The following is a 19,767-nucleotide window of genomic DNA, read 5'->3' on the forward strand; positions in this document are numbered from 1 at the left end:
CTAACATTTCTAAAAACCTGTTTTGCTTTGTCATTGTCTTTTTACACAATTTGTTACTTTACAGTCTTATTTGTTTTTGCTGAAATATCACATTTACTTAAGTATTCAGACCCTTTACTCAGTACTTTGTTGATGCACCTTTGGCAGCGATTTAATTATTGTTTTTATATATACAGTGGGGGAAAAAGTATTTAGTCAGCCACCAATTGTGCAAGTTCTCCCACTTAAAAATATGAGAGAGGCCTGTAATTTTCATCATAGGTACACTTCAACTATGACAGACAAAATGAGAAAAAAAATCCAGAAAATCACATTGTAGGATTTTTAATGAATTCATTTGCAAATGATGGTGGAAAATAAGTATTTGGTCAATAACAAAAGTTTATCTCAATACTTTGTTATGTACTCTTTGTTGGCAATGACAGAGGTCAAACGTTTTCTGTAAGTCTTCACAAGGTTTTCACACACTGTTGCTGGTATTTTGGCCCATTCCTCCATGCAGATCTCCTCTAGAGCAGTGATGTTTTGGGGCTGTTGCTGGGCAACACGGGCTTTCAACTCCCTCCAAAGATTTTCTATGGGGTTGAGATCTGGAGACTGGCTAGGCCACTCCAGGACCTTGAAATGCTTCTTACGAAGCCACTCCTTCGTTGCCCGGGCGGTGTGTTTGGGAGCGTTGTCATGCTGAAAGACCCAGCCACGTTTCATCTTCAATGCCCTTGCTGATGGGAGGTTTTCACTCAAAATCTCATGATACATGGCCCCATTCATTCTTTCCTTTACACGGATCAGTCGTCCTGGTCCCTTTGCAGAAAAACAGCCCCAAAGCATGATGTTTCCACCCCCATGCTTCACAGTAGGTATGTTGTTATTTGGGTGCAACTCAGCATTCTTTGTCCTCCAAACACGACGAGTTGAGTTTTTACCAAAAAGTTATATTTTGGTTTCATCTGACCATATGACATTCTCCCAATCTTCTTCTGGATCATCCAAATGCTCTCTAGCAAACTTCAGATGGGCCTGGACATGTACTGGCTTAAGCAGGGGGACACGTCTGGCACTGCAGGATTTGAGTCCATGGCGGCGTAGTGTGTTACTGATGGTAGGCTTTGTTACTTTGGTCCCAGCTCTCTGCGGGTCATTCACTAGGTCCCCTCGTGTGGTTCTGGGATTTTTGCTCACAGTTCTTGTGATCATTTTGACCCCCACGGGGTGAGATCTTGCGTAGAGCCCCAGAGCCCCGGAGATTATCAGTGGTCTTGTATGTCTTCCATTTCCTAATATTTGCTCCCACAATTGATTTCTTCAAACCAAGCTGCTTACCTATTGCAGATTCAGTCTTCCCAGCCTGGTGCAGGTCTACAATTTTGTTTCTGGTGCGCTTTGACAGCTCTTTGGTCTTGGCCATAGTGGAGTTTGGAGTGTGACTGTTTGAAGTTGTGGACAGGTGTCTTTTATACTGATAACAAGTTCAAACAGGTGCCATTAATACAGGTAACGAGTGGAGGACAGAGGAGCCTCTTAAAGAAGAAGTTACAGGTCTGTGAGAGCCAGCAATCTTGCTTGTCTGTAGGTGACCAAATACTTGTTTTCCACCATAATTTGCAAATAAATTCTTTAAAAATCCTACAATGTGATTTTCTGGATTTTTTTCTCTCTCATTTTGTCTGTCATAGTTGAAGTGTACCTATGATGAAAATTACAGGCCTCTCACTTTTTATGTGGGAGAACTTGCACAATTGGTGGCTGACTAAATACATTTTTGCCCCGCTGTATATTATTTTTTTAAATGGAAATTTCACATTTACATAAGTGTTCATGTTGATGGCATGTTTCTCACTAAACATGGCTGTCTTCAGACTGTAGAGATGCTCTTATTGAAGCCCCCCCCGGGCTGAAGCTTTTCATACTCTATCAGAAAAGTGTGGGAGGGACAGCCTCTTTTTGCTATTGCTTCCAGCTGTGAGGAGATTTCATTTGGCGACTTTGGGTCTTTTGAGCAGCATGTTATACTGTTTAAATGTCAGCCACCAGTGCTGGCCATCACCCTGTATAGACCACCAAAGTAATGAAACACTTTCTTTACGGATCTCTCTGAACTATTGTCTATTGTCCTTGAGAACTTTGATAAAAATCCTTGTGTTGGGAGATTTTTATATTCATGTTGACAAAACTCAAGGCTGTAATCGCTGCCAAAAGGGCTTCAACAAAGTACTGAGTAAAGGGAATGAATATTTATGTTAATGTCATATTTCAGTGTTTTATTGTTAATAGATTTGCCAAAATGTTAAAAAAAATATATATGTTTTGCTTTGTCAATATGGGTTATTGGTTATTGATTGATGAGCAAAAATAACTATTTAGTCATTTTTATAATAAAGCTGTAACATAACAAAATGTGGAAAAAGTCAAGGGGTCTGAATACTTTCCGAATGCACTGTAGGATGATCCTTGCCTAGAATACAGTATATACATATGAACTTGGTAAAACAGTATGTAATCATTATTAAAGTTAGTTTTCAATGATTATGTACATAGGGCAGCAGTCTATAAGGTGCAGTGTAGAGTACTGGGTAGTAGCTGGCTAGTAACAGTGAATAAGTTCAGAGCAGGGTACTGGGCGGAGGCCAGCTAGCCCGCAAAAAACAGTCTATGACGGTTGTAGCTAGCGCACAATTGGCCCAGTGTCATCCTGGTTTGCCCGTCATTGTAAATAAAAATTTGTTCTTAACTGACTTGGCTAGTTAAATAAAATTCAAAGGGCAAGTTTCTCTTTCTGTTGTACGCAATATTTCTTGTTTATGTTTAATTGACTCAAACAAAGCATAATGCTTTTTATGGAAATTACTTCTCGATTGACTTTTGTCTTGTCTTTTTTTGCAGATCAATTGCAGACTACTTCTCTACGAAAAGCATTACTGGTGGATGTAAGATCTTGAGAACTGATGAAACAACACTAAACTTGTTATGAGACTGTATCCACACACACACACACACACACACACACACACACACACACACACACACTGAAATATTGTAGTTAAACCCAAGGGATTTGACTCCACACACAGATGACTGTGGCACCTGCTGCTTTGTGTGACTGCCTTAGGAGCTGCCCCATGCTAATGTAAAGGAGTGAGATCGTACTTATATAGAAGGATGAGTAGCCTTAGGCAGTACTTCACCAATGCGGGTGAGAAACAGAGTTTGTATTGAGTTGGGGCATGGAGCACTAACACTCTACAGCATAATGCTTCATCGTTGGATCATTTGACGCTATGCTAACGCTAACCTTTGAACTTGGTCAAAACCCTTGCTGCTACAGTGTAGTGTGGGTGTGTCTGTTTTTCTCTGTCTCTCTGGCTGTGTCTTACTCTGTCTGTGTAGATTTTGTTTGACCACTCGGCACAGTAACCACAACTAACTATATAGCCTACAGGGTTCTTCTAAGCTCGACCTCAAAACTATCACTCACTCACTTGCCCTGGATTCTGAAAAGTTACCATTAATGTCTTGTAGGTTTGTCACAATACCAGTATCGCAATATTCAGAAGTATCATGGCAAGGAAACAAATCATGAAGCAGATTTCTTGAGGAAAACAGTCCTAATGTTAGAAAGAAACAGCATTATCAAATCGAGAAGTATTTCTAAAGCACATTTCAGACATGGACATTTCAGACATGGACATTTCAGACATGGACATTTCAGACATGGTCATTTCAGACATGGTCATTTCAGACATGGTCATTTCAGACATGGACATTTCAGACATGGACATTTCAGACATGGACATTTCAGACATGGACTGCAACACAATAACTGAAATATTTACTACACAACAAACATAAGAGGATAAAAAAAACTACAGAATAACAATAACTGAACTACCCAAAATCATCTTAAGGAAAAGCAAAGCTAAAAAAAAGGTGTGTTTTTAAGATCTCTTTTTAATGTGTCCACAGTTTCAGCCTCCCTCAGGTTCTCTGGCAGGCTATTCCAAAGGCTGGGGGCATAATAACTAAAATCTGCCTCTCCATGCCTCTTGGTCCTAGGCTTTGGGATAGTTAAAAGGCCAGTGCCAGAGGGACCTAATGGGTGCATTACTTGGTATGTATTGGGGTGCACAATCATGGATTGATTTAAAAACCAATAATAATCTTTAAATTAATTCTAAACTCACAGGCAGCCAGTGCAGAGACATTAAATTTGGTGTAATGAGTGCTCTCTGTCTGGTCTTGGTTAGTACCTGTGCTGCAGCATTCTGTATGTTTTGCAGTTGACCAATGGCTTTCTTGGGTAGACCAGACAGGAGCATTACAGTAGTCAAGCCTGCTTGTAATGAAAGCATGAGTGAGTCTCTCTGCATCAGCCTGAGACAGAAACAGCCAGACCTTGGCAATGTTCCTCAGGTGGTTAAAAGCTACATTCCTAATGTGTCATTAGAAATTGAGTTCAGAATCTAAAATAACACCTAGGGTTTTTTTTACCTGGTGTTTTATCTTTATTGCCTGTGAATTAAACTGTGGACAGATTCTCTCTGTGCTTTTGCTCCAACAATAAATACCTCAGTCTTGTCTTGATTTAGCTGGAGGACGTTGTGAGCCATCCAAGTATTTAAATCACAAATAGAGTCTAATAATTTATCCGTGAAGCTAAAATCCTCTGGTTTTACACAAATTGTAAGTTGTGTATGGTCTGCGTAGCAGTGAAGATGCTTTCTGTTAACGCTGCTAAGGAGTAACATATAGAAACTGAACCATACCGGACCCAAAATCAAACCTTGTGGAATGCCACATGTGGGATGTATTTTCTCTAGGTTATGTTCACCAAGGGTGACAACAAACTCTCCACTGGTGAAGTAGGTCCCAAACCACTTTAGAACTCACCTCTCCAGTCTTTCCAGAAGGACATCATGGTCAACAGTGTTGAATGCAGCACTTAAATCCAAGAGTACAAGGACAGAGAGCTGTTTGGCATCTGTTGGCTCTATGATCATTTACTACTTTAACTAATGCTGTCTCTACTGTGGTGGGCCGGAAAACCAGTTTGGATTTTTGTTTAAATACAGTTGGCACTGAAAAAGTAATTTTACTTGTTTGAAACAAATTTATCCAGAATTTTGCTTAAGAATGTACGGTTGTAGATTGGCCGAAAATTGCTAAGAACTGTTGAATCTAGATCATTTTTCTTCAGAAGGGGTTTCACCATAGCAGTTTTTAGTGCAGAGGGGAAAGTGCCTGTGAACAGGGAGGGATTAACAATAGCTTGCACTTCTTCAGATATGCAATTAAAAACTGTTTTGAAGAAGGTGGTGGGGATAGGATCCAGAAGGCAGGTAGAAGGCTTAAGTTGTGATATCACTTTCCTGAGCATGTCAGTGTCCACCAGGGAAAATAAATCCCTAGTGCCTTTGCGTAGTAGACTAGGGCACATATCATCTAACTTCTCATCAGGTCTTGCTTGACTGATACCCAGCCTAATGTTTGTTGTCTTATCTCTGAAATATGCCGCAAACTCATCACATTTAGATGTGGAGAAAAGTCCACATAAAATGTGAGGGATAGGATTTATCAGGCCATCAATGGTTGAGAAGAGCACTAGAATTATTCTGATTATTAGTGATCAAGTTAGAAAAATAAGTCCGTCTGGCCTTTCTAATTGTCTTGTTATATAGTGCATTCGGAAAGTATTCAGACCCCTTGACTTTGCCACATGTTGTTACGTTACAGCCTTATTCTAAAACGGATTAAATAAAAATTCAGTCTACACACCATACCCCATAATAACAAAGCGAAAAAAGGTTTTTAGAAATGTTTGTACATTTATTAAAAATGAAAAACAGACCTTATTTACATAAGTATTCAGACCCTTTGCTATGAGACTCGAAATTGAGCTCAGGTGCACCCTGTTTCCATTCATCATCCTTGAGATGTTTCTACAACTTGATTGGAGTCCACCTGTGGTAAATTCAATTGATTTGACATTATTTGGAAAGGCACACACCTGTCTATATAAGGTCCCAGAGTTGACAGTGCATATCAGAGCAGAAACCAAGCCAAGAGGTCGAAGGAATTGTCCTTAGAGCTCTGACAGGATTGTGTCGAGGCACAGATCTGGGGAAGAGTACCAAAACATTTCTGCAGCATTGCAGGTCCCCAATAACACAGTGGCATTCTTCTTAAATGGAAGAAGTTTGGAACCACCAAGACTCTTCCTGGGCCTGGCCGCTTGGCCAAACTGAGCAATTGCGGGAGAAGAGCCTTGGTCAGGGAGGTGACCAAGAACCCGATGGCCACTCTGACAGAGCTCCAGAGTTCCATGGAGATAGGAGAACCTTCCAGAACTACAACCATCTCTGCGACACTCCACCAATCAGGTCTTTGTGGTAGAGTGGCCAGACGGAAGCCACTCCTCAGTAAAAGGCACATGATAGCCTGCTTGGAGTTTGCCTAACGGCATCTCAGACCAAGAGAAACAAGATTATCTGGTCTGATGAAACCAAGATCAAACTCTTTGGCCTGGATGCCAATTCTCACATCTGGAGGAAACCTGGCACCATACCTATGGTGAAGCATGGTGGTGGCAGCGTCATGCTGTGGTGATGTTTTTCAGGGCAAGGATTGGAAGACTAGTCAGGATAGAGGGAAAGAGGAACGGAGAAAAGTACTGAGAGATCCTTGATGAAAACCTGCTCCAGAGCGCTCAGGACCTCAGACTGGGGTGAAGGTTCACCTTCCAACAGGACAACGACCCTAAGCATACAGCCAAGACAATGCAGGAGTGGCTTCAGAACAAGTCTCTGAATGTCCTTGAGTGGCCCAGCCAGAGCCCGGACTTTAACCTGATCGAACATCTCTGGAGCGACCTGAAAATAGCTGTGCAGCGACGTTCCCCATCCAACCTGACAGAGCTTGAGAGGATCTGCAGAGAAGAATGGGAGAAACTCCCCAAATACAGGTGCGTCAAGTTTGTAGCGTCATACCCAAGAAGACTCAAGGCTGTAATTGCTGCCAAATGTGCTTCATTAAAGTACTGAGTAAAGGGTCTGAATACTTATGTAAATGTGATATTTCAATGTTTTTGGTATATAATTTTGGAACCATTTCTAAATAGCTGTTTTGCTTTGTCATTATGGGGTATTGTGTGTAACTATTTAATCCATTTTAGAATGAGGCTGTAACCTAACAAAATGTGGAAAACGTCAAGGCGTCTGAATACTTTCTGAATGCATTATATGCCAAGTCGCTCTCGGAGTATCTTAATGGACCTGCAACTTTGACTTTCTCCACTTCCGATCTGCCTTTCTGCAATTTCTCCTTCATTTATTAGTTTCCTCAGTCTCCATTTGGATGTGGCCTTTGTCAACTTTACTGGAGCTATGGCATCAATGGTTACCCTTCATTTGTTATTAAAGTTATCAACTCAATCATCACAAGAGGAAGGCAGAATAGGTGGTGGAGTAGTTATTGTTCATACACTCAATAGTGTTTCTTAATGTGTTCAGTATTACCCTGTGCTATGGGCAACAAGGTAGTAATGAACACACAGTGGTGATCAGATAAAGCAACATAAACAATACAGGATATGTCAGTAGAAAGCCTCTTGGTAATAACCCGGTCCAGAGAATGGCTGTGCTTATGGGTGGGCCCAGTAACATGTTGGATAAAGTCCATAGAGCTCAAAATATTCTTAAATTCTCTTTGTCAACATGAATATAACATCTCCCAACACAATGACATTTAAAAAGTATAGCATGATGCTGAAAAGACCCAAAGTATCCAAATGAAATGTCCTTACAGCTGAGAGCATTAGCAAAAAATAGTGTCTGTCCCCCACCCCCACCCCTTTTCCCTTTTCTGATAGAGTATGAACATCTTTAGCCCCGGGGGGCTTCAATAAGAGTGGCTCGACAGTCTGAAGACAGCCATGTTTCAGTGAGAAACATGCCATGAACTTTGCAGTCAGTAATGAGGTTTTTACTAGTGATTGCTCTAACATTTAAAAGTGACATTCAATGAGTGTGGGCGTCTGCCTAGAGGTAACCAAACCTACAAAAAGAGACATTCCTGTCGTTGCAAAGTTTCTTCAGGTACTCGTTTAGGGCAAAGAGTCGTCTGAAATGTCCAGAAGCCCTTCTGTAGCACGGGAGGGGGCCAGAGATAATTATTCTCTTCCCTGTGCCAGCGAGGGCTTTAAAAAATGTTTGTAGTCCTTCCTCAGATCGCCGAAAACTAAGGTTGTTAAAACCTACGTCAGTGACGATGGTGTCAAAATTGTAGTAGTTAGCCATAACCGTGTGCAGGAGAGATATCATGGACACAGCCTTCTGGATGACAGTGGACCTTGGTCGGTCCACAGACCGTAGGCATGCCAAAATCTCTCACCATCGAGCTGACAATCTAGAGTCACATTTGTTTAATCTGCAAGCTGTAACACCCACAATTTAACATTAAAGTAGGTTAATATAGGGCTATAGAGTCTAATTTGTGTTTTCTTTTTCTACCATGGAAAATCTGGTATCGTAGTATCGCGATCCTGGTATTGTGACAACCCTAATATTTTGTTGCCCATCGAATGGTGGTGGGCCAAGTAATGCTTTGGGGCTGTTAACCTGCATTAATACAGTGTGCATTTTTCCTTTGAGCAAGCTTGCTGTGAAATGGGTGGTGATGGTTCCTCCATATGGTGCTGGATCATGTCTCTGTTGGTCTATGTGCTCACACCTGTATCCCTTTTCCACCTGTGTTTGCAGTCAAAGACGTCATCCCTTTGGGGTCTCCTCGTCCTGAACCCTCATCGGCCCTCTCCTCCATCCAGGAGACCGAGATGGAACCTTCTCAGCCCCCCGGACACCTGTCCAACCCCAACACTTACCCCCTGCCCAAACCCAGGGCGAAGCCCGCTCCTGGCCTGCCTCCTCACCCTCCCCACCTGCCAGGGGTACACCACAGAGCCTCCCGGGTTGGAGTTGGGGGTGAAGCCAAGGATGGCCCGGCCAACTTTACAAACACCCTAATCATGAAAACCCAGCATTCCCACAGCCCTGTGACCCCTGACCCCTATAGGGGCAAGCACTTTAACACTTGGGGTGGTATGGGAAGGGACAACCCACTGTCGCCGTCCTCCCTTCCCCCATGCAGAGTCAGTGCCCCCAGCAGAAGGGGGGACTATGGAGTGGTGCTGAGGGAAGACATGAACAAGAAACTCAAGGTAGAGTTTCATTTGAGTTTGTTCTCTTTTCTCTGATCACATCCCTATTAGGGTTGGGGTCAATTCCAGTCAATTCAGGAAGTGCACTGTAATTCCCATTCCAACTCTCTTCAATGCTTTTCAGTGGGGAAAACACTGGTTGCAACACTCACTCCCGAGTTCCACACTGCCCCTGGCAGAAATGTCAGGACAAGAACTGTTCGTCAGAAGCTTCATGAAATGGGTTTCTTAACGCTACAGCATACAATGACATTCTAGACGATTCTGTGCTTCCAACTTTATGGTAACAGTTTGGGGAAGGGCCTTTCCCCTGTCAGCATGACAATGCCCCCGTGCACAAAGCGAGGTCCACACAGAAATGGTTTGTCGAGATCGTTGTGGAATAACTTGACTAGCCTGCACAGAGCCCTGACCTAAACCCCATTGAACACCTTTGAGATGAATTGGAACGCCGACTGCGAGCCAGGCCTAATCGCCCAACATCAGTGCCCGACCTCTCTAATGCTCTTGTGGCTGAATGGAAGCAAGTCCCCACAGCAATGTTCCAACATCCAGTGGAAAGACTTCCCAGAAGAGTGGAGGCTGTTATAGCAGCAAAGGGGGACCAACTCCATATTAATGCCCATGATTTTGGAATGAGATGTTCGCCGAGCAGGTCTCTACATACCTTTGACCATGTATTGTACTTCATTGATCCCGAAAGTCTGTGGCCTAAACAGATACGAACAAATAGAAAATAATCTAAACTGTCTCACTCTCACCTCACACAGGCACGTCAATAATGACAATTCAATGATGTTGATATTTGGTTCTCTTCTGTTTTCGGTCTTTCCACAGAGTCGTGGTTCCCTGGACCACAGAGGAGCCACTCCCTCTAACAAGCAGTTCACTAAAGGTACAAATTAGACCTACTAACTTGTATGTAAATAACAAGCCCATCATAGACCTATTTTATAATACTGAACCCTTGTAAAATGAGTCTATAAACACATCAATAGGTTACCCATCTCCAAATGATACGTTTCAATGTTCTTTTTGTACAGTAACAATGCTGATGCAGACGTGTATAGTAGTCTCTGATGCACCTTCTGCCATTTGACTAATGATTTGTTGAGAGTAGTATACTATGCAAATTCAGGCTAATTTTGCATGAAGTGCACTTTTATCTAGTTATCTAGTGGGCCTCTCTGTTATGTGTGCTAAAGCGCTTGAAAAATTGACTTCACAATTCATGTAATATTTTGTCATTTGTTGAGGGGCCTTGTAAAAACCCATATACTCGTTCTCTAGTATTTTATTTGTTGAACTTTATATGAAATATTGTATTTACTGTGAATGTTGATTATGATGTTTCCCACCAGGAGGCACCAGATCCATGTCTCTGAAGAGACTCAGACACCCAGACTTGGAGGAGAGAAACAGAGGAAGAGGAGAGGACATGGCTAATAAGAGACTTCATCCAGAGGACTATATCCCAGACCCTATCAGTACCTGTTACCCACCCGATGGAACAGCCAGGTGAGGGGGTAAACATTTAATTCAATGCAACTTTATTTGTCCCCTTCAGCAATTACTATTAGGGCTAACTTTGTATGCCGTGTAGTAGCTGGAAATGACTACAGAAAGATGGACGATGGAGTGAACCGTATATTTTGGCTTATGATCATTTAGATAATTGTGCTAACTAAGCTCATAAGGCCTACAAGGATCTATGAATATAATATCATCAATTGAAAAGCCAGAAATGTTACTGATTGTGATCTCTGTAAAGCCTGGTTTGTGATGGCTAAGTGCTCTGTTATGAAACATTTGATTTCATTTGATCCTTTACTCCTAGTTCTAAAATGTCCACCAGCCCCAACCCATCCTACCTGAAGAAAGTCTTCATGAAGAACAATCTGAGCTCAAGTCCTTCTCTAAGGTTGAAGGAGAGTTTCACCCCTAAGAAGACAGAGGAAGGGATGGAGAGAGACATGAGTAATTTCCCGACCTATCCACTCTCCACACCCAAACCTGCGAGGAAGCGCTGCACCGGCCATGGAAAGACGCCATGCTGCAATAATGTGAGGGAGAACGGCAACCCTCAGGCCGGATACAGGGGAATGAATCACCAATCTGGCAACCCAGCCAACCTGCCAGTCACAATCCTTAGTAGAGGAGAATGTAGTAGAGCTAAAGAGACCAGAGAGCGAGAGAGTGGAGGAAGAGAACCGACAGTTCGCCCCGACGGGAGAACCCCCAAACCCGACTCAAAATCTCAGAGCTCGGAGTCGAACTGCCCTAGTTCTCGGTGCCATCAAGCATTGGAAAAGAAGCGACACGTCTCTCGCCCACGGAGAACGTCTGCCTTGCCGGATGACCTGAATGACCTTTTCACCCCTGACCCCATAACCTCTAGCCTGTCTAGAGCAGTGATGACCTTTTCTCCCAGTCCCCAGAGAGGAGACAGGTCGCCCTCTGTACACAACAAGGTTCCTCTGTCTGTTGTGTTGGCTACTGTCAGTGATGCTAGTATGGGACCGGGGTCCCCCTATGTAACAAGCCCTAGAGAAATCCCCCCAAAATCCCGCTCACAGCGAATCCCATGTCCCAAGATCTCTTCCTGTACGGACACTGCAACGGACCCCTGTAAGCTACTCCTGGACCCCAAAATCTACTCCTCCTTTGTAAGGCTGGAGTTGAGCAGGAATGACTTGACTAAACTAGAGACCGGCTTGTACAGAGCCATCACCAGCACTGTATCTTCCTCAGGAAAGCCCTCGTCCCCTAAGGATGTCACCTCAGGACCGAAAACAAGATCTTCTGGTATTGCTTCAGCAGAGTTGGTGTCAACTATGAATGAGGATGAGAATGCCTACCTCAAGACTGAGTCCTCCGTTCTGAAAACTATCCCCCTCTCAGTCTCTGCAAAGTCCTCATCCTCATGGAAGGACAAGTCATTTAGCATGGAGACGGCAGACCTCAAAACCAGTCCCTTCTCAACCCTGGACCAACATGGACAAGGAAAGAAGGGTGAAGAGAGGAAGGGAGGAGACCAGAAGGTCCATAAGAGTTTATCGTTCCTTAAGGAAGGAGAACAAAGAAGCAACAAGAACAATTCCCGTAAGAGTCTGGAGGGGGACCCTGTGGATGTGGAGTTGAGCCTAGGCCTCGACCTGAGCCTGGGGCTAGAGTTGGCGCTATCCCAGACCAGCAGCAGCAGTGACGAGGACCAGCTGCCGTCCCTGCAGCAGATCCTGTACCGTACCGCCTGGCCCCCAGACACCCCAGAAAAAGGAACCATCCCTGCACCCAGCATCCCCGTTGGGCTCCCACACCACAGCCAACCAGTAAGATGCAACTTTCTTAGGGCTGTGTCCCTATGGGTCGTGGTCAACAATGTTTTATTCACTTATTGTAATTTTCCAGTTTTGATGTAGGCCTAAATGGGTTCCAGTATAGCCACTATAACCAGTCTGTAAGGAGCTACTTTCTATAATGGCATTTATATGGTTTAGTTGTAACTTATTGTAGAAGGTTAGAAAGGTTCAAAGGACTAATTTGAAATGCCGTAAAACAGTGTACAAGTCGTCTCTAACGATGCTACAGTGTTTTACCTCAGTCTAAAAGGGTTGATAACGTTGATGTGATGTTTTCTCTGGCAGCCATCTTCATCTAAAGCCACCAGTTACAGGAACAACCTGGATGAGATGCTGAAGGAAAAGGAGGGCATTCAAAGGTATTGCTTTATCATAAGTGACATTATAGTGCTATTTTCTCTATGTGGGTCTTGGAGATAGAGAAATCCCTGCATTGCTTTAAAATGATAACGTACCATTTTTTATTTTTTTTATTAAAAATGTTTTTAACCAGGAAGGGCTCAGACAGACATCATGAAAAACTACAAGTAATCTAGTACAAACCATAGAATTCACAAGTATATAACAAAATCATAAAACAGCAAATTCAAAAAAACATTGACAGGTCAGGGAATCAGTCTCAAAGTCCTTCATCAGTGATTTAAAAACACCAATCAGGACAAGTTCTTCCAGTTTAAAAGTATTTTGTAAGGTGTTCCAAGACGATGGCGCAGAGTACATAAAAGCCCTTTTACCAAATTCAGTTCGGACATTTGGAACAGTTAGCAGGAAAAAGTCCAGCGAACGAGGAGAGTACCCACCACATTTCTGAACAATAAAAATGCCCAAATAAAATGGTAGTAAACCCAAAATGGCTTTGTAAATAAAAGTATACCAGTGACTGAGCCTACAAGTGACTAGAGAAGGCCAGACGTCCCTGGTATACAAAGTGCAGTGGTGCGTAATAGTTTTGCAGTTTAAAATAAATCTCAATGCTCCATGGCAAAGGGTGTCAATTGATCTCAATCACTGAGTGGAAGCATTCATATATAAAATATCCCCATAGTCTAGTAAAGGCATAGATGTAGCTGATACTAGCCTCCTTCTGGCTTCAAAAGAAAAACAGGCCTTATTCCTAAAATAAAATCCCAACTTCAGCTTAAATTATTTTGTAAGTTGTTGAATATGCAATTTAAAAGAGAGGCTATCATCAATTAAAATTCCAAGATATTTATGAGGTTACAGTCTCCATCTCATTGCCCTGACAGGTAGTAATAGGTGAAATGTTCAGAGATCTATTTCTTGCTTCAAAACACACACGATGGTGTTTGCCGTTTTGCTCTACAAGTGTCGTCTGAAGGTAACCTGTACCATTTTAAAAAAGGAATGGAAGGATGACGGTAGATTTGTGCCTACCCCAAAAGGGGTTAAATATGTGTAAAGAATATATACAGTGGGGAGAACAAGTATTTGAAACACTGCCGATTTTGCAGGTTTTCCTACTTACAAAGCATGTAAGTTCTGTAATTTTTATCATAGGTACACTTCAACTGTGAGAGACGGAATCTCAAACAAAAATCCAGAAAATCACATTGTATGATTTTTAAGTAATTAATTAGCATTTTATTGCATGACATAAGTATTTGATACATCAGAAAAGCAGAACTTAATATTTGGTACAGAAACCTTTGTTTGCAATTACAGAGATCATACGTTTCCTGTAGTTCTTGACCAGGTTTGCACACACTGCAGCAGGGATTTTGGCCCACTCCTGCATACAGACCTTCTCCAGATCCTTCAGGTTTCGGGGCTGTCGCTGGGCAATGCGGACTTTCAGCTCCCTCCAAAGATGTTCTATTGGGTTCAGGTCTGGAGACTGGCTAGGCCACTCCAGGACCTTGAGATGCTTCTTACGGAGCCACTCCTTCGTTGCCCTGGCTGTGTGTTTCGGGTCGTTGTCATGCTGGAAGACCCAGCCACGACCCATCTTCAATGCTCTTACTGAGGGAAGGAGGTTGTTGGCCAAGATCTCGCGATACATGGCCCCATCCATCCTCCCCTCAATACGGTGCAGTCGTCCTGTCCCCTTTACAGAAAAGCATCCCCAAAGAATGATGTTTCCACCTCCATGCTTCACGGTTGGGATGGTGTTCTTGGGGTTGTACTCATCCTTCTTCTTCCTCCAAACACGGCGAGTGGAGTTTAGACCAAAAAGCTCTATTTTTGTCTCATCAGACCACAGACCTTCTCCCATTCCTCCTCTGGATCATCCAGATGGTCATTGGCAAACTTCAGAAGGGCCTGGACATGCGCTGGCTTGAGCAGGGGGACCTTGCGTGCACTGCAGGATTTTAATCCATGACGGCGTAGTGTGTTACTAATGTTTTTTTTTGAGACTGTGGTCCCAGCTCTCTTCAGGTCATTGACCAGGTCATGCCGTGTAGTTCTGGGCTGATCTCTCACCTTCCTCATGATCATTGATGCCCCACGAGGTGAGATCTTGCATGGAGCCCCAGACCGATGGTGATTGACCGTCATCTTGAACTTCTTCCATTTTCTAATAATTGCGCCAACAGTTGTTGCCTTCTCACCAAGCTGCTTGCCTATTGTCCTGTAGCCCATCCCAGCCTTGTGCAGGTGTACAATTTTATCCCTGATGTCCTTACACAGCTCTCTGGTCTTGGCCATTGTGGAGAGGTTGGGAGTCTGTTTGATTGAGTGTGTGGACAGGTGTCTTTTATACAGGTAACGAGTTCAAACAGGTGCAGTTAATACAGGTAACAAGTGGAGAACAGGAGGGCTTCTTAAAGAAAAACTAACAGGTCTGTGAGAGACAGAATTCTTACTGGTTGGTAGGTGATCAAATACTTATATCATGCAATAAAATGCAAATGAATTACTTAAAAATCATACAATGTGATTTTCTGGATTTTTGTTTTAGATTTCGTCTCTCACCGTTGAAGTGTACTTATGATAAAAATTACAGACCTCTACATGCTTTGTAAGTAGGAAAACCTGCAAAATCGGCAGTGTATCAAATACTTGTTCTCCCCACTGTATATTTCCTGAGCTTTCTTATGTCTCTAGATATAGAGCAAACACTTCACTTTGTTAGTTACCTAAAAATTCTAAATCAAATAGATTAATGATCCATAGTATGACCACCTTAAAACAATTCCATATGTCAGCTGAGAACCCCCCCAACGGCTTAGACTTTAAGAATTAAACGAGTTCTATGTCATAACAATGTGTGCTATGTCGTGGTTATTCTCCCCAGGTCTAAGGAGATGGAAGCCAAGCTGCATCTCTCCTGTAAGGAGAAACTGCTGAGATTGGCTGAGGAAGAGGAGGAGGAGAACATTGAGGAGGCTATCTCGCAGCAGCAAAAGTAACTGCACGCACACACATACACTTAAAACATACAGTACCAGTCAAAAGTTTGGGGTTTTTCTTTATTTTTACTATTTTCTACATTGTAAAATAATAGTGAAGACATCAATACTATGATATAACACACATGTAGTAACCAAAAAGTGTTTAAAAAAAATCTAAATATATTTGAAATTCTTCAAAGTAGCCACCATTTGCATTGATGACAGCTTTGCACACTCTTGGCATTCTCTCAACCAGCTTCACGTGGAATGCTTTTCCAACAGTTTTGAATGAGTTTCCACATATGATGAGCACTTGTTAGCTGCTTTTTCTTCACTCTGCAGTCCAACTCATCCCAAACCACCTCAATTGGGTTGAGGTTGGGTGATTGTGGAGCCCAGGTCATCTGATGCAGCACTCCATCACTCTCCTTCTTGGTCAAATATCCCGTGCACAGCCTGGAGGTGTGTTTTGGGTCATTGTCCTGTTGAAAAACAAATGCTGGTCCCACTAAGCACAAACCAGATGGGATGGCATATCGCTGCAGAGTGCTGTGGTAGCCATGCTGGTTAAGTGAGCCTTGGATTCTAAATACAGTGTCACCAGCAAAGCCCCATCCCACCTCCTCCTCCATGCTTCACAGTCGTAACCACACATGTGCAGATCATCCGTTCACCTACTCTGCGTCTCACAAAGACATGGCGGTTGGAACCAAAAATCTCAAATTTGGACTCATCAGACCACAGGACATATTTCCACCAGTCTAATGCCCATTGCTCGTGTTTCTTGGCCCAAGCACATATGTTATTCTTATTGGTGTCCTTTAGTAGTGTTTCCTTTGCAGAAATTCGACCATGAAGGCCTGATTCACACAGTCTCCTCTGAACAGTTGATGTTGAGATGTGTCTGTTACTTGAACTCTGTGAGGCATTTATTTGGGCCGCAATCTGAGGCTGTTAACTCTAATGAACTTATCCTCTGCAGCAGAGGTAACTCTAATGAACTTATCCTCTGCAGCAAAGGTAACTCTAATGAACTTATCCTCTGCAGCAGAGGTAACTCTAATGAACTTATCCTCTGCAGCAGAGGTAACTCTAATGAACTTATCCTCTGCAGCAGAGGTAACTCGGGGTCTTCCTTTCCTACTACTTTAAAGAATCTCAAATATAAAATATATTTTGATTTGTTTAACACTTGGTTACTACATGATTCCATGTGCTATTTCATAGTTTTGATGTCTTCACCATTATTCCACAATGTAGAAAATAGTACAAATAAAGTCAACCTAGTACTTTTGACTGGTACTGTACATCCATATAAACACAAAAGAGGAGCATACAGAGTGCAGGTAGCCTAGAGGTTAACAGAGGTCGCTGGTTTGAATCCCTGAGCCGGGCAATGTGGGAAAATCTGCTGTTCTGTCCGTGAGCAAGGCACTTAACAACAACCGCTCTACGGGCGCCGATGACGTCGATTTAAGGCAGATGCATGCAGCGGACATCTTCTGTTGAACTGTCTAGGTACCCCATTTCCAGTTAATCCTAGGAGCAGAGGTAACTACACACACAGCAGGAGGACTAATAACCACAATCCCACACTTCCATGTGTGTATCTCTTGTCAACCCCAGGGATTTCCTGCAGCGTTTCTCGGTGTTGTCTAGTGCCATCCAGGACCTGCACCCCGGGGAAGCGGTGTTCAACCTGGACAACTTTGGGCGTCTCTTCAGCCAACACACACTGCAGCTGAGACGCTGTAACGTCACCCCGTGTGACACCACACAGAAAACAATCCTATGGTGAGGTGTGTGTGTGTGACTGAGAGGAAATGTTCAGTCCTCTCATCTCTTGCCCCAATACCCCATCTCTGGTGTTTTTCCCCCCTCTCTCTCATCTCTCTGGTGTTTTTCCCCCTCTCTCTCCCATCTCTCTGGTGTGTTTTTCCCCTCTCTCATCTCTCTCTTTCATCTCTCTCTCTCTCATCTCTGGTGTTTTCCCCCTCTCTCTCGCTCTCATCTCTGGTGTTTTTCCCCCCTCTCTCTCTCTCTCTCTTTCATCTCTGGTGTTTTCCCCCCCACTCTCTTTCATCTATGGTGTTTTTCCCCTCTCTCTTTCATCTCTGGTGTTTTTCCCCCCCTTTCTCTCATCTCTGGTGTTTTTCCCCTCTCTCTCTCATCGCTGGTGTTTTTCCCCTCTCTCTCTCTCATCTCTGGCGTTTCCCCCCTCTCTCATCTCTCTCATCTCTGGTGTTTTCCTCATCTCTCTCATCTCTGGTGTTTTCCCCCCCCTCTCTCTCTCATCTCTGGTGTTTCCCCCCCCCCCTCTCTCTCATCTCTGGTGTTTTTCCCCCTCTCTCTCTCTCATATCTGGTGTTTTTCCCCATCTCTCTCTCTCTCTCATCTCTGGTGTTTTCCCCCTCTCTCTCTCTCTCTCATCTCTGGTGTTTTCCCCCTCTCATCTCTCTGGTGTGTGTTTTCCCCCTCTCTCTCTCTCTCTCTCTCATCTCTGGTGTTTTTCCCCCTCTCTCTCTCTCTCATCTCTGGTTTTTCTCATCTCTCTGGTGTTTTTCCCCTCTCTCTCTCTCAGGTGTGTTTTCCCCCTCTCTCTGGTGTGTGTTTTCCCCTCTCTCTCTCTCATCTCTCTGGTGTGTGTTTCCCCCCTCTCTCTCTCTCTCTCATCTCTCTGGTGTGTGTTTCCCCCCTCTCTCTCTCTCATCTCTCTGGTGTGTTTTCCCCTCTCTCTCTCTCTCATCTCTCTGGTGTGTGTTTTCCCCTCTCTCTCTCTCATCTCTCAGGTGTTTTTCCCCTCTCATCTCATCTCTCAGGTGTTTTTCCCCTCATCTCATCTCTCAGGTGTTTTTCCTCCCTCTCTCTCCCATCTCTCAGGTGTTTTTCCTCTCTCTCTCTCCCATCTCTCTGGTATGTGTTTTCCCCTTCTCATCTCTCAGGTGTTTTTCCTTCCTCTCTCTCATCTCTCTGGTATGTGTTTTTCCTCTCTCTCATTCCCTCTGTGTCTCTGTGTCTCTCAGCTCCTCTCCAGACCAGTTCAGGACCCAGGTCAGTTCCCAGCTGTTCCAGAGAGCCTACTGCTCCTCCCCCTGTCCTCCCCAGGTGACCCGCTGGCTCTTCCAGGTACTACACCCCCTTTTACCTGTGCTAGACTAATCAGATTGATTGATTTGTTTGTATAATTGCTTAATTTTAATTGATCAATGTATTATGTCTCTCTCTTTGGTGGTTTGCGACTCTTTTTTTGTGGGGAGGACTAACATTTTATCTTTATTTAACTAGGCAAGTCAGTTAAGAACAAATTATTATTTTCAATGACGGTGGGTGAACTGCCTTGTTCAGGGGCAGAACGACCTTGTCAGCTCGGGGGTTTGAACTTGCAACCTTCCAGTTACTAGTCCAACGCTCTAACCACTAGGCTACCCTGCTGCCCCGGGGGAGGACTAACGAGGGGGGGGACTAACATAGGGGGAGGACTAACGAGGGGGTACTAAATTGTTTTTAATCAAATGAGGATGGCTCATTAAAGACAGAGAAAACGTCAGCCTCTCTCTCTCTTTCTCTTTCTCCCTCCCTCCTGTAGATGATGTCAGTCCACTCAGACAGGCTGACATGTCATCAGGTACTAAAGGCCCTTGGAGATATTGCCTGCTCCGCTGCTGAACACATGGTGCTGAATAAGAGTGAGAGGTTTGAGGTGTGGGTGCCCAGTATTGGAGACATGACCCTGGTCTTCATGAACATGGGGGTTCCCTTTGTCGCCCTTTTCCCCCTGGAGAACCTACAACCCCCCTTCACTGAGGGAGACCTGATGTAAGTCTGTGTGTGCGTCAGTAACTAC

General features: G+C 43.6%; 1 protein-coding gene across 13 annotated transcripts in view; it reads left to right on the forward strand.

The window, feature by feature from the left end:
- LOC110499338 (SMC5-SMC6 complex localization factor protein 2) overlaps positions 1-19,767 on the forward strand; it is a 34,084-nt gene that overhangs the window by 5,223 nt on the left and 9,094 nt on the right. For 4 of the 13 annotated variants that reach the window (XM_036956202.2, XM_036956201.2, XM_036956200.2 and 1 more), the window contains exons 2-11: positions 2,884-2,927; positions 8,754-9,211; positions 10,049-10,106; positions 10,573-10,729; positions 11,049-12,540; positions 12,856-12,929; positions 15,827-15,937; positions 17,550-17,717; positions 18,947-19,049; positions 19,510-19,739. In XM_036956202.2, the coding sequence (XP_036812097.2) occupies positions 8,828-9,211; positions 10,049-10,106; positions 10,573-10,729; positions 11,049-12,540; positions 12,856-12,929; positions 15,827-15,937; positions 17,550-17,717; positions 18,947-19,049; positions 19,510-19,739 (2,777 nt within the window). In that variant the 5' untranslated portion in view covers positions 2,884-2,927; positions 8,754-8,827. Of the gene's footprint in view, positions 1-2,883; positions 3,194-8,590; positions 9,867-10,048; positions 10,107-10,572; positions 10,730-11,048; positions 12,541-12,855; positions 12,930-15,826; positions 15,938-17,312; positions 17,442-17,549; positions 17,723-18,946; positions 19,050-19,509; positions 19,740-19,767 lie in introns of those variants that run through there. The other 9 variants (XM_036956198.2, XM_036956196.2, XM_036956199.2 and 6 more) reach the window with 7 other exon arrangements.

Source organism: Oncorhynchus mykiss, chromosome 20 (genome assembly GCF_057628025.1).
Source record: "Oncorhynchus mykiss isolate SJ-2025 chromosome 20, ASM5762802v1, whole genome shotgun sequence".
Classification (NCBI taxonomy): domain Eukaryota; kingdom Metazoa; phylum Chordata; class Actinopteri; order Salmoniformes; family Salmonidae; genus Oncorhynchus; species Oncorhynchus mykiss.